Below are 15,007 nucleotides of genomic sequence, written 5' to 3' on the forward strand. Positions count from 1 at the left end.
CAGCCCGCCGAGCCCCGCCGTCACGGTCACGGCCCCGCCGAGGCCGCTTGCTGCCGGAGCCCGCAGAACCATCGAGGCCCAAAGCCGCAGGGATCCGTACGAAGGACAAGGGGACGCGTTCAGAAATGAATTCCTGAACAGATCGAGCCTTTCGTGGGTAAAGCTGTTTGGAAGTGAATTTAGAAATTCACTTCGAAACAGACTTGCACACAAGGCTCAATTACCACATTTTAAAAGGTTTCTAAAATAATTCAGTGAGTGCCCCTGGAAAGTTTTTTCACCACGTTAATAAAATATTTGCTCCCTCTGTGAGCAAACACCCAGCTTAAACCCCATCCCTGCTTACAGCAGCACCAAATGAAAAAAACACCTGCTAAGAGCCCGCTGTTGGCAACAGCAACTCGGTACGGCTGCTCCTGGGATTGTCACTGCAGACGGTGAATTACACCCCGTGAACAAATTCAACCGAAAACTTCATTTTCAGAAAATCATTTGTGCCACTTACCTTCCTTCGTATAGGGAAATACTTAAAAAGATTGGTTTTGGAATAGCAAACAGGGAATAGTGGTAGAAAGGGCCCCTTCTCCACCCTTGGATGGAGAGGTTGCTACTAAAGAGGAGCAACCAGAACCATCCTCAATTAGGCAATGAAATTCAGGATGTTGGACCCCAGACTAGTGTCAGTAGAATTTAGTTTTAACCTCATTTAATCAGAAGAATTAGTTAATTAGTTTTAACCCCCTCATTTACTAGGAAAAGCAAAAGTAAAACACTTTTCCCCTCGTTCTTTTGTTTAGTCCCTCTTACAGAAAGCTGCATTCCAAGCAACACTTTTATGTCCTCTGATCTTGAAACCAGCAATACCAATGGCAGTGAAAAGCACATTTGGACAGATTCCCCACCGCACGCCGTCGGCGACCTCTGCAGCTGCCCGAGGTTGGGATCAGGGAGGATCYGAGCCATCAGGCAGCCGCAGGCACGGCCGCCCTAACTCCTCTCCTTAAGGAGCAACTTGTTGAAAGTCACAACCTCTTTGACTTGTCTGTCTTATTGAAAATTCAGGTCTTTTATTCAGTCTTAGAGATTTTGAGAATCTATAGATAGATAGAAAACTACTAGATTTATGTCAGAAAGGTATCAAGTACATTGTATCTCACTGAGATTATTCTTCAAACTATTTTAACTTTTCTGTTGTTTTGGTAATAATCATTTAGAACTCATAAAGAAAGTTCCCTGAATAAAATTTAACATGTGTGGCTGGTATAGAAGACTAAAAATTCTCTCTAAACATTTAGAATCTAAAGCTTAAATAAAATAGGGAAAACGCATCCTGACATCCTTAATGTTTTTAGCATAAAAATATAAGTGGGGGCATTTCTTTGCAAGACAAAGTGGAACTTCAAAAAGAAAACAGAGGTGCAAATTACTTTTTTCTTTTACAAATACATACTCCTCTGATTCACTGTATTGCATGGAAATGACTGTAAAATGATTTCTTCATGCAAGTCTTAAACCCCATTCCGTAAACTAATAAGAACTTAGATGAATCATGACAAGGAATACCATATAAACTTTGGACAGACACTAACGTGACCTAAGTTGCGTAGCTGCAGTCTATCATCAGTCTCAGTTATATACCACGTATTAAAATTGCTCAACTTAAATAAGAGATTTATGAAATATAAATTCTATATTCTCATTCTAATTGCAATGTGATACAAGCAATGCAATAAAGGCGGCAACCGTTTTTCCGACATACATAGCTTGTCCATACATGACTTATCTTGCATTAGCTTACATTATTTTGTTATAAATATTATAATTTCTCCACAGGCATTATTTCCTTACCCAAAAATCTCTATTGCCCTCATAGAAAAAACTATGACAGTTTTTCAGTCACCAATATGGGCAAAGCCCCAGCCTGAGTTTAGCACAGACCAGAACACATTCATTTGCAGTGAGGATGCACTGACACCCTCCAAAGCTATTTTATACTGCACTGCAACCCTGACGAACCAACCTGTATAACCTCTACGAGACAGCCATCCTGGTCTGCCAGTTTAAATAAGAGCATGCATGTGCCATTTTACTGTTCCACTGGGCAGAGAATTCACATGCCTAGAGTCACATACCAATTACTGCAGCGGCTATTTACCATACTTCTGCATCTTCTATGTTGAAATCCTCAGTTTCTTTGGTCTCTGGAAAGTGTGACAGGTCTTATCTTTTACTGGAATATCAAATCAAATGAAGGAGTGGATGCACTCCAGGGAGTCGTCCAACACTGTAGCAAAGGAAAGGAGTTATTAAGTAAAACCAACCAAACAACAGAACATCAGGGACAACGAGCTCATCTCTGGCAGAGATGACCAAACCTGCATCACGAGTAATTTACACTGAATGTTTGTAAGCAATAGCATCGTGCTCAGCATGTTTCAGTCAGCAACAAAWACACCTTGGAGAACACCAAGCCAAACAGTTTTGCCCCAGTTATTAAAATAGGCCTTGAGAGATGGAGCACTAAAGATTGCAACTACTAGAAAGAGAACTATCTTGACATTTTCTAGGACCGGGACCTTTCCAAATTATTAATTAAAATGTATTTGTAACAGAAAACAATTTCAACAATTTTTTTTAAGGTACTCTCAGATGCATTTCTTTTGTGCAACTGTTAAATAGGAGCCTCTTCCCTTGCCCCTGGGCTTCTGGTGCGAATCAAACTTGCCACCTGCCAAGCTAATAGGATTTCAGCTACTGAAATCTAGGAGAACAAGACCCAAAGCTTGTAACTCTTGCTTTTTCTCTATGTGCTCCTCCTTAGCTGTACTTTGTACGATGCATCTGCCCTTCCACTGCTGCTCCAAACTCTATTTGGTATTTACTACTTTAGGTCTAAAATTTCCAGTTTTAACATTATGTAAGATTTGACCTCAGTGTCTTTAATCAATTTTCATTTAAATAAGAAACAGCCACTAATTTCTACTTCTCCATGGGCTGTGCAGCCCACATACATCATTCTTTATGCCTTGCCTAGAAAGTTATCAGATGACCCAAAATGAAAGCAGTGAGCTTTTGGCAAATTTTACTGTAATAATTTAGCATATGACCATTCACAGCAGTTCCTCCTGTTCCCCTGCCAGAAGTTACCAGTCTCCTTGAAGTTAACAGAAGGAATCACATACAATAACATCAGCTCATGTAGCATTTTAGCTTCATGGGTGATTTAAGTTTTAGGCAGTGATGGGGATGTTTCTTAAGCAGTCCCAGTCTTGCTGAACAATCCTGCCCTCACACTGCTAAACGTTGTAGCAACACAGCTGTTCCTGTGGTTCCATGGTGAACTGATCAGGCTGAAAAATAGCACGGGGAAAAGAGTTTCAGTCAGATGAATACCTTGATATGGTTCATAAGGTGACCATGTTAAACAGATCTGCACAATCAAGTGAACAAGTAATAAGAGACTGGTTAAATCAGCATTTTCACTGGAGAACTGCACATCAAAACTGTTAGGTTTTGCATTCGAGTGCCTGAGGCMCAAGCATTCCTTCCTTTCTGCCTGGTCTGTGATAGAGAAGTAACCTTTGACGGAAAATGAGGTGGACTTTAGGACAATAAAGTTTTAAGACACTCAACTCTTAAAAGAGTTTATCTGCCAAAACAAGTGTATTGAAAAGTGATATACTTATTTTGTTAAACTTTAACAATTTGCCTGCATTTTTAATCCATCCTAAGTAACTCCTTATTTGGGGTTGTACAATATGCATATACAAGATAAAGAGACATCCAGAGGATGATGGACACAAGGAATTTGTGCTGAAACAGAAATTGTGATGGGGATTGAAAATGATAGAACTATGAACAGCTTTGAAAAAAAAAAAAACAGAGAGAGTCCTATATATATATGTTGGTATGTGTGAATGTACACACACACACACACACGTGTATATATACACACATATATGTGTGTATATGAATGAAGGGAGGAACAGTCATTTGGACCTAGAAAGTCCAGGGCTGAAGACTCTTTAAAAGAACACTGATTTCAAACTTTGGAAATTCACAGAAAGGGTCTAAAAATAGAGAGAGGTAAATGTTCATCAGTGAAGCTTAAGTAGAAGGAAAAGAGAGAAAAGGACACATCTGAAACACAGAAAAAAGCTAGAAAAGGAAGAACGAACCATCTGAATGTAAGCTCAGTAAACTCAGAGGCTTCACCAGCCTACAGTGTTTTCCATTTATACTGCTGAATTAAGATTCACTGGACTGTCAAAATGCTTCAACAGTTTCAATGAAATATATACTGGCAGAAACATCAGGAGTGAATATTAAATGTAATATTAAATGTCTCAGTTATATCCCAAATGAGCGCTGAATCGAAGGCATGCACAGGTTACTTTTACGTAGATCACTTACCTGCATTGGAATCACATTTCTTCTTCCTTCACCCTGTACCCCCATCATGCTAAAAGCTGCTGACTTTGAATTTTGTTGCTATTGTTACTGGCACAGAAACTACATGTTGACTTCTGTTTGCCAGCCTTTATCTTTTCATTACAGTAAATACAGAACTAAGTTTTACTTGAAAAAAAAAACAAAGTTTCAATGAAAAATACCTTCTCTATCCTTTCAAATACTTGTTTGCACTTGGTAACATTTGGACTAATTCAGTTCTCTTTGATTTGTATAGTCTTTCAAAGCAGGAATGAAACAGGAAGTTTTTAAAATTCAGAAAAATAAGAGTAAACACCTCAGAAATCGGCAGCAATAAACTGTTGCTGTACTGGAACTATGGATTCTTTTGTTAATAAACAACAACTACTTACCTTGCAACATCCACTTCTTCGAAATACATATCAGCTACACTCTCAATATTCATGGATCCTCACGCACCTGAATTTGGATTCTTTTGGCCAAGAGTGTGTATTCAGACTGCCCTTATGCCCTTGGTGTCACTGTGTCCCCTTTCCAGAGACAGAAAGAGAAGAACATAACTGTCTCTCAGTAGTAAGGAAGGCTGATTATGGAATACATACGGAGATCACATCTCAATAAAATCCCTTTACTGTAAAAGCAACCATTCCTTCTTTGAGTTTCCTCACTCCTAGGGGTCATCTATATCATAGTTCAAGTGAACTAAACAAAACTCAACAAAGTCACTTAATTTTTTAAAGGGAGTTTCCACGCAAGATTTATTATGCACAAACTGATAAATTTTAAAGTTATCCCTTTGCTTAATTTGTCTTAATTTTCTGTAGTGCTATAGGTTAAGATAGGACAAGTAACAAGGCAGAACTTGCCATACACGATTATTGAAGTCCAAGGACTAGTAATTTGAAGAGAACTTTAGAAATGCAAGCTCGTATCTTGATATCTTCATGTTGAATAATATGACCTGAATGCATATACCAATCCTTTATGGTTGTTCTATACAGAATATTGCTACACAAAGTTGCAGTAATTGGTCATATTAGAGTGTCCTCCAACCTTAACTAGTATTTTGAAACAAGCTAATTCACTGAATAAATTGCGAGATGGAAAGTAACATCTCTCTATGTGTAAATCCAGTGCTGTGGTAGGCAAGAGACAGATCCTAACAAAGTTAATGACTCGCAGCCAAAGACAGTAAAATGAACTGGCATGACTAACGCTCATTATGTTTTAAAAGGGAACAAGTAGAGTTTGAACATACCCTAAGAGACTACTGGTCAAAGAAAACAAAATTCAGCATATGGCAAATCTCTTCTCCTTTGTATTGTAATTAAATATTTACCCTCTCTAAAATAAGAATAAAGACAGTTTGGCAGTTTTGAACTTTAACAGCCTGCTATTATAAAATATTTTGGATGGTGAAATCTAATTATGAAATATAATTTGCTATTTCTCCCTTGAAGAAGCTTAAGCACATTACACTGTATCAGTGTACAGTTTGTCATGCCTCATTTGGAGGCCTTGCTACAAATGATGCAACTATTCCTACTCTGCTCCAGCAGAAATCTGAGCAGTGTTTTGCTCCAGTACAGAAAAAAAGAAAAACACTTCACATTAGGTGTCGGTTATGTCCAGGTACTAGTGACTCCTCCTACTGTTCAGCCATCAGCTGGCTTTGCCCTATGCTAAGAACCACTAGCCCTGAACTTGCTGGAAAGTAACCACCGCCTTTTCCATTGCTTCCTTTTTTTCATCTAACAGGTGACAGAGGCCAGAGAAATTTCAGAGGATCAGTAACCAGTTAAATGCTTTTGATTGCAAAGTGACCAACAGCCTTTGTAACAAAATCCGTATCTTTAACTGAGTAGTAGTTGAAAGCCATCAAAAAACAGCTCAGAGGAGGTGGGCAGTTGCTGTTTCTGGGAATCTCAGAAATCGGGCTTTATGAGGTTTAACRTGTATCTGAAGCTTTCAGTTTGGAGCATACAGAAGTTCCCATATAGTATATATTTGAAAATAAAACAGTGAAAATAAGTAATGTTTCTTGTTTCAATATTTAATCCAAGCAGACACAGACACAATTTATAAAATTATTCTATTGCGTTAAAGTTTTATATAGCATTTAACTCTTATGAATGTTTTTCCTTCAGTGTATCATATATTCATATTTTAAAATATCTTTGCACAGTCCTTTGTGCAACTACATGCTAAAAATCTGCAAATGCACACTTAACACTAAACAGCACAAAAAATACATTCTGTATCCATTCATATGCAAATTTAAAACATTTCACTTGGCAGATAAACACTGAAAAGTTATTTAAAAAAAAATCAGAAACTACAAAAATGCGCACATAAAAGTCTTCCCTTTTGGATTTTTAGTAAAATACTGCTCTGTATAAGATCTAATGAAAAATTCCAGTGCTTACAAAATACTTTATATCTATGAGAAAAACAAATGCTTAAAGTTATACCTGTATGAATTAAATGCAATCACATAGATAAAATATAAAACCAAATAACCGAAATCATAGGGGACATGGCATAGGTCAATGCAGACGTCACATGTACCAGGACATGTAAAACTGTAATTAACTGGGCACCAGGCAGTCAATATCACAGAATATTGAAACTAAAGACAGGGGACTAATACAATATGCAGCAGGTACAGAATTAAGAGTTCAACCAGCTATGTCAACTATATATAGCATTTCTAACAGAAGAGGTGGGGGAGTCAGTCTGAAAATAACAACTGATTAATGAAAAAAGTTGCTGTGTTTACCAGTATTAGTAGTATAGTCCCCTTCACAATTTTGTTCATCTGCATAAATTGGCTATCCAGATATATGGAAATTCTGTAATTTTAAGTTCAGAATTTCAGCAGAGATGACAGTATCTGTACCAATCATCAACTACTTTTATGATGACACAGGAGGTAAAGTTTAAAAGGGACCGAAGCCTGGGAGATTAGGTGATATATGAATGAAATCCAGTCTAATCTCCATCATGGGAATTTCTAAACAGATTTTTTTCTGATGATCAGACAATTCATATGGATAAGGGGGCGGGAGGGCTAAAATCTGTGTCTCATAACTAAATTGCATATAAATGCTTCTAAAATATTGGCATGTCAGCATCATGTTACTGATGACAATATATCACCGAAAAGGTCAGCTTTCCCTTCATGGAATATGGCTTCAAAACCTCTTAAAACTAGACAGCTATAAAGAAAACAACAAAAAAACAATGCATTTTAAGACTGTATATAAACTACTCTACGCAGTTTGTGATAATAAAATGAATTAAAATGTCTTAGCTTTATTTTTACCTTTGTGGTCCTTTTTACAGGGCTTGCTGCTATCCTACAAATACTGCTGAAGCAATAACTGTTTTAGAGAAATGAATTAAAAAAAACCCCAAACTCATCAAATGATAATGTGAGTCTTGATACTAAATCAAGAAGTCAAGGCAAAGAACAAGGTAGGGGGGAACTGAAGTATACAGACTTGCAGGTCCAGCATGAAACCTGTTTGGAGGCAACAAAATGAATCACTAAAGAAGAAAGTGTGCTTTATTACTAAGCTTTCTGAGCTTAGAGGAAAATTATTTTTTCTGGAACAGATTAGAACAAAGAAGAAAGTGAAACAAGATATAATCAACATCAGTAAACAACACCAACTGAAGCTTCAAATTTTATCTCAGATTGAAGAATTCCTATTAATGTGAATGAGAACAGCATATATGGGTTAAAAAAAGCACAGGGACCTTTGAGCCTTCTCTTTTTTTATATGAATTAAACACAACAGCATTACTACTTAAAACACAGCTCCCTCCAAAAATGCAAGTCATTTTTTTGTCTGGATATTATTATGGAACTAACACTAATAGTTTAATGACAATTTAATGTCAGTTTTGCTACACAGACCTTCTGCCACAAAACTAAAAATAAATATTAAAAGTCACCTAACAACAAAACAATGTACCATAGAGAAAGTATCAGGGCACAGACTGTTGGAGGGAAAAATGGACTCTGAGCAAAAATAATTTTGACAGCCAAACTATACAAACAGACATCTTTATACTCTGCTCATTTTTGTTATTAAGAAAAATTCAGGATATTACTGGCATTTCAGGGGGCTATCCAGATTTGTAGTAGATATCTGTGTTATTTTACCAAAACAATGAAATTAATAAAGCTGCTAACTCAAAAATTTAAATGTACTTTACCAGAGAAGACTCTAATTTGCAGGTGTATTTTTTATTCAATACATTCTATAAATTAATCTCTTGGAACTGGTTCTGCATCAGCAACCACTTTCGCCACTCTAATTCTAGAGATCTAATAATATCTAAATTCTGAAAGTTGTAAAGTTGTTGGCCTTTGGTATAAAACCTAGCAGTCCACAGTTATAGCAAATTTGGCAGTTCCACTGTAGTTAAGTTCTATTCATGCTGATTCAGATCAAAAAGACCTGTAGAGCCAATAAGAAAACTGCATTTAAATAATTTTTCCTTTTTATTTCATTACTCTATTTAAAAATAAGCTAGAATACAAAATGTCATACTAAGCAATGTTTGATGCCCAACTTATTACTGCTCCATATCCCACCCAAAAAGCAAGGCAATTCTGAATTAGGGTTGCCACTGTTATTGCTGCTCACCCGGTAGAGTTTGTAAGCCACTGTTCAGAAACCTAGGCACAATGGATGGCATGGTAACCTTAACTCAGCATTTCCTGGCTTTTGTTAATTTAAGTCAAAATAATTAAGTTTTAACATCATTTTTATAGTTTTCATAACAACCTGAAAAGCATAGCAAATAAAATGTATTTCATTTTATATTATACTTAAAGTGGCTGGTCTTTTTAATAGAGCTTTCTGATTTTTTTAAATGATGTAACATAACACTGGGGGAAGAGTTAAAGATAAAATCCACCTAGCTACCATATTTATTCTGAAGATTTTGGTGCGCCAAAATTGACAGCCAGCTTTCTTGGCTTTCGCTTGCTGGAAGTGTTTGGTGTTGATTTGTTATGAGGAACACTTGGAGTAGTCACATTGTCTTGAAATGAAACAGTGGATTGAGCAGCTTGAGTAGATTTTAAAGGAGCTGAAGAACTATCTTGCTGAATGTGGTCAGAAGACACTGGCTGTTCATTCTTTAGTGGTGCAGCTTGAGGGGAACTCTGAAACTCCTTGAGCTCAAAGTTTTTCTTGCTAGCAGCCCTTTTTTTAGTTACCTTTAAATTAAATAAATATTATTTAACAGAAGGCATTCTCAAAAAAAAAAACCCTGCAAATATTCCACTATTAAAAACATGCATATCAGTTTTTAAAATAGTTTTCTAACACTAAATAATGCTTCACAGGGGTGTCTTTGCATTCATCATGTAGGTACATTTTTACAAAAATAGAAATCTTAAGACTAACCTGCCAAACTTACCTGCAGAGGTATAAACTGGTTGTGAGTACCAACTGGTATAGTTCCTGCAAGAGGCATATTTCCTGAATAGGAGCCAGGATAATAATGTTTGCCATGAATAGGCACTGGAGCTCGCCAGGACACTGGACCAAACATGTGAGATGGTGGAGGCATTATATTAGCTGTGAAAATAAATAACTTTTAGCTCTGTTTCCTCAAAAAGAGGATAGTGTCTCCCCAAAACCCAAAGTACCCTGTTTGTTTCTCCTTCCAATGAGGCCTAATATTATTCATATTTATTTAAGAATAAATAAATAAATATCTATTTATTATATATAAAGAAAACAGTTCTGCTTTTAGAGAACTGCACCTAGATGATAGCACAATTGAGAGCACTGGGTCTATACATTTGCATTTCAAAGCATACATAGGCTAGTCAGGATTGTCACATCCCTACCAGAGTGAACTGTACTAGTAGAAGGGAAGTTTAGGCTGTCCTTCTGGAACAAGTCAACAATACAGAAACCCACGGGAGAAAAGATGTAGCAGCTGCTGTGTAGGTTACCAGGATACTACAATGGTGCCAAGTCATTAATTACTAGCTGTGGATGTGAGCTTTAGCAGAATACAAAACAGATGAGAATCAAAATTGCGACAGGAATTTAGCAATTTAGTTTTGGTTATTTACCATGCTAATGTCTAGCAATGTGCAACAGGATTGTGATGCAGCACTTCACTGAAAGCTAGTTCTAAATAAATAAAATTACTAATGGATGGATAAATATTAATTATTCAGGTAAACAAAAAAAATGTAGATAATCAAGGAAGATACTTCTCATGAATGCTAGACTGGGACTATCAACCGACTGACTACTTTTGCTTTGAAGGAGAAAACCAACTAACACTGAATGGACAGATACATTTTTGAAGAAAAGAAGGAGTGAGCAAAAATTAGGAGATATGTGATTTTTGTATTAAATTCATTTGCACATTCCTGAGAAGTTAATGAACCATTTTCAAAGCAGTTCAGAGGCACAACTACATACAGGAAGATCAAAAACACAGCTGTCTGGAAGGCACTCATTTTCATACAAAAAACTGATACGATTATAGGCAAACGTGATAATATTTGAAATGTGTAATAATCAAATACTTACCAGGGGGCTGTGTAAAGACTGGAGGAACAGATCCAGGTGGTACAGGAACTCCCAGAGGTTGATAATTTGGAAACACTGGTGGAGGTGGAGGCAAAGGGAAGTTCACTCCTATAGAGCTCTTTGAAGAGGAAAATGGTGGATTACAAACAGACTCAATGCAATAAAGAGACACAAAGATTTCAAATGATTCTTTGCTGTTCTCACCAATCGCTGTAAAGCAAAAAGCGCAGCTTTTTCCTTGGCTTCAGTTTCAGAATGACACTGTGGTCCATGAACCAACAAACCATTGGATAACTTTATGTGACAAACTGTCATGGTCTAGGAAAATGAGATAAGACTTTTGAGAGGATTTATACTGTACAAACAGTGAGTTGGAAACTGAAAGAGAGTTTGTTTAATTAATGTTACTATATTTAATCAATATTACTTTGGGAAAAAAGGAAACAAAAGGAGCTAAGGTCTTATTTTTAAATGGATTTCAGTGACCAGTCAAAATGTTTACTATAGGACAGTTGAAATGAAGTTGAGAACTTTAACTTTTGTAAAAAAATAAGCTTTACCTGTGGTGTTTTTAGGAAAGAGAAATCAGGTTGCGACATTCCAAGAAGAGAACAAATATGAGAAAGTTCAGAAACAGGAGTAGACAGGGTAGGCTGTGGACCAACGAAAGGGTGACCTCCAGTTTCCAGTGCTGATGCATTCTGAGGGCCTCCAGTGCTATAAGGCTTGTTCATATAAGCAGCTAACAAAAGAAAAAGAAAGTTACATCACAATTTTTTCCTCCTGTGAAGGGCAGCAACTTTGTTATTAGCAGAAAATAAAATAGATTTGATTTTTTTTCTGGTGTTTTCACATCTGACTTGAACACAAAACAGAGGATTATACTGTAAGTTTTTCAGTTCTGAATAAAGAAGCAGAACTGACAAAGATGTTCTTATTTCATTCCAAAAGTAAGCACAATACAGTGAGTTAAGTCCGTACTGAACTGTCACTATAAGATGAAGCTCTGAACTATTAGCTGATGTCTAAACATACCCATTTTTTTTGTTTGTCTATGTTGCAAGGCAGCTCCATGGGAATCCTGTCTACTAGGGGGAGCAGAAACATCATTAACTTGAGATTTCACTTCATTCTTGGTTTCCAGGTCAGAGCCATCTATCTTCAAAATTTCTTTGAGCATCTGTGTTCCTTTCTTTAAAAGAAAAATAAACCATTCAGGAAAATGATGGTGTTCAGATAGCACTATCTTCTTAGTTAACTCTGTGAATACCACAAATAGCAACAATATTTGAAATTTTATTTTCCTATTGGTTACATTTTACCAAAGTACAGATAACAGTGTCTTATCACAAACAAATGGGTTTTGTTAATTTTCTTTGAGAACAGCTGATTAAAAACTCATCAATATGTTTAAGAAGGCAGTAGGAGGTTTCATTGAGTTTCTTTAAATAGAAGCTTGGATGCTAAGACAGCAGATGCTAAGTTGTCATGTAATGATTCCTGCAGTATACACACCATAGCAAATGATTGTGGTGACAGATGTTCTTCATTTGTAGCTCTTGCTTCCTTGKAGTTAGTCTGCACTTCATTTTCTTTGGAAATTTTCAAAGAAGCTAGAAGGCTTTCAAGTTCATTGTCCTTCTTAAAACAAATTAAAAAAAAAAAGTCAAATTAATATATTACAGGCAGATGCAAGAGAAACGGTGTATTAGTTGCAGCTTAATTTTATGCTGATTCAGGCTTTTTTTCCTCCTCTGAGTTTAGGCAGATCAAAGTCATGCCTGGTCAAAGTGTGAACAGATATCCAGAGACTATATAAAGTTTTGTATATAAAAATATAAGCAGTGACCAATAAAGAACTGATTTAAAAAACGATCAAGGCTATTCAGGTTTGTTTTGTACCTGCTATAAACATGAATGTGCACACAAGTCAAGAGGAATAACAGGGAACAAAATAGCTTACAAACTGAAATTATTCAAAAGCACAAGAAAATGAACTATCTAGATCCTACCTTTCCAGCTGTACAGGGACCATCAACTGAAGCCTTCTGCATTACAGGCACATTGGGACTTTCATTTCTCTTCAAAAGTTTGACATTGTACTTATTCAGTCCTGCAAAATTCTGAAACAAACTGCAGCATTTATTATTGAATACTCCTCCTCCACTACTAGTTATAATGCAATCATATTAGAAATGCAGATAGCTTTCACAAGCTAATATTCTTAAATGACTTCAGCTTACTGAAAAATCTACCATTTGCATTTTCTCACTACACTATAACTTTTAGTTTCTAAGAAGAACAGGAAAAAAATAGGACAGGTATAAAAAGCTTCTGGAGGCTCTTATTATTCAACATCATCATTATATGTGTTTTGCTCTTTCCCTCATTTAGGTACATAAAATTTCTAGAGAGAAAAAAAAACAACTTAAAAATAAAATTTACCTAGCAAAAGAATCAACTAAGATGCCCAGTAAAGATAAATTGGTAAAATAATGAATTAGATCAGAGTAAAATGAAAAAAAAAACCCCAAACCAAAACCCACAACAAACAAAAAACAGAATACATTTACTCAGTATAGAAGAATAAATTACCTGTTTATTTGATATCTTATTATGTGGCTGACTTTCATTTCTTGTAACTTTAGATTCTTCTTTAACTACAAATAAATCATGTAAAAGTATGCTTATTCTTCTGTAATGATCTTAAAAATTGTAATAATAAAACTCAAAAATATTAACAAATCCATACAAGYGTGCAGAGTTGCATTAATTTCAATGCTTGCATCAAATGCTGTTTGAGTCAACATCGTGAAGAGCTTGGTTAAAAGTGTTCAGGATTGTGAAATAGCCTAATACACAAACCAGGAGTGGTGTTTGACAATAACATGTGCAATGCAGTGCTTATCTAACTGAAATACATTATTTTCTGTCAATAACTACAAAAACTCAATAGGTATTTCAATAAAAGTTGGATAAGCAATTAAGTTTTCCCCAAGTTTCTACTTACAGTACTTACACTTTTTATATGGCTCCTGTTTTCTTTGCTGGCCTTTAAGGCTGCTCTCATTGAAGCCTGGCTTGTAGAACTGATTGCCAGTTCCCAGCTTGATTTCCTGAGGTAGAACTGCACCCTAGGAATTCAAACATCTAACCTTAACCAGAAGATTACACATCTACCATTTACATATTAGCCTCTTATTATGACTTCTTTCCAGAGCTATGCATACCCTGTATACCAATACCTTGATCCAGAAGGCTAATTTTCAGCACTAACTGAAAAGTTTTTCRGTGTGATGAACTGATGCATAAAATAAAGTACATTTAGATTTTGAACTCCAGGGAGCTGTTTAAAGTTTTTATACTAACCTTCTCGTGCATGCTTTGTTGAATGTGGTGAGACTTCCCAGAACCCTGCAATGATTGCCATATGCTGCAGAATTCATCGTCTTGCTTACTCTGTGGCTAGCAAAATAAGAAAAAACCACCCCAACAACTCAGCAGCTGTAACCACAACTTTTGAACAGCTAAACATATACAAAAACATTCTTAAGATCTAAATGTCCAAGGTTAACTGTGCTCAGATGGCAGAAATTTTCATACTGACACTAGTAGGTATTTAATCTCTGAAAATGGGCTACGATGTATTTATAGTACTTTTCCTAAGAATCGCTCTTAAATTCTAATCAGCTTAGTTTGTTTTGAGATTGGTTTGGTTATGTTTGGTTACTATTTTATGAATTTACTATTTATTTATGTTATGGTTACTATTTTTAGAAGTTATCAACATGGAAAAGATTATTGAGTATAATTAAACTAAGATGATGACTCAAAATGGTTTCAAAAGCATATTCTCAGATTGGAAGTATTCTTAAATTTTATTATTAACGCCTATTTTGTAAGCACTTATCAGGCAGGTTCAATTCCTTAATAACCTTACAGGTATGTTACCACAGAACTGACCCCCAACTATGTAAACAATAGCTGTTTTGAAAATCTAG

At 35.9% G+C, this 15,007-nt stretch overlaps 2 protein-coding genes across 11 annotated transcripts in view; both read right to left on the reverse strand.

Moving 5' to 3' along the window:
* Window positions 1-2,231, reverse strand: part of GK5 (glycerol kinase 5) — a 30,355-nt gene extending 28,124 nt beyond the window's left edge. Inside the window, exon 1 of the mRNA XM_026087082.1 lies at window positions 2,156-2,231. Coding sequence (XP_025942867.1) covers window positions 2,156-2,158 — 3 coding nt within the window. The 5' untranslated portion in view covers window positions 2,159-2,231. The remainder of the gene's footprint in view (window positions 1-2,155) is intronic.
* Window positions 1,048-15,007, reverse strand: part of XRN1 (5'-3' exoribonuclease 1) — a 44,898-nt gene continuing 30,938 nt past the window's right edge. For 2 of the 10 annotated variants that reach the window (XM_026087071.1, XM_026087075.1), the window contains 11 exons: window positions 14,376-14,471; window positions 14,026-14,140; window positions 13,602-13,666; window positions 13,019-13,129; window positions 12,522-12,647; window positions 12,042-12,198; window positions 11,567-11,748; window positions 11,211-11,324; window positions 11,007-11,124; window positions 9,871-10,031; window positions 6,467-9,667 (listed from right to left, as the gene is read on the reverse strand). In XM_026087071.1, the coding sequence (XP_025942856.1) occupies window positions 9,377-9,667; window positions 9,871-10,031; window positions 11,007-11,124; window positions 11,211-11,324; window positions 11,567-11,748; window positions 12,042-12,198; window positions 12,522-12,647; window positions 13,019-13,129; window positions 13,602-13,666; window positions 14,026-14,140; window positions 14,376-14,471 (1,536 nt within the window). In that variant the 3' untranslated portion in view covers window positions 6,467-9,376. Of the gene's footprint in view, window positions 3,351-4,823; window positions 4,992-6,466; window positions 9,668-9,870; window positions 10,032-11,006; window positions 11,125-11,210; window positions 11,325-11,566; window positions 11,749-12,041; window positions 12,199-12,521; window positions 12,648-13,018; window positions 13,140-13,601; window positions 13,667-14,025; window positions 14,141-14,375; window positions 14,472-15,007 lie in introns of those variants that run through there. The other 8 variants (XR_003256933.1, XR_003256932.1, XR_003256935.1 and 5 more) reach the window with 8 other exon arrangements.

This window comes from Apteryx rowi, unplaced genomic scaffold (genome assembly GCF_003343035.1).
Source record: "Apteryx rowi isolate R43461 unplaced genomic scaffold, aptRow1 scaffold_70, whole genome shotgun sequence".
NCBI lineage: Eukaryota > Metazoa > Chordata > Aves > Apterygiformes > Apterygidae > Apteryx > Apteryx rowi.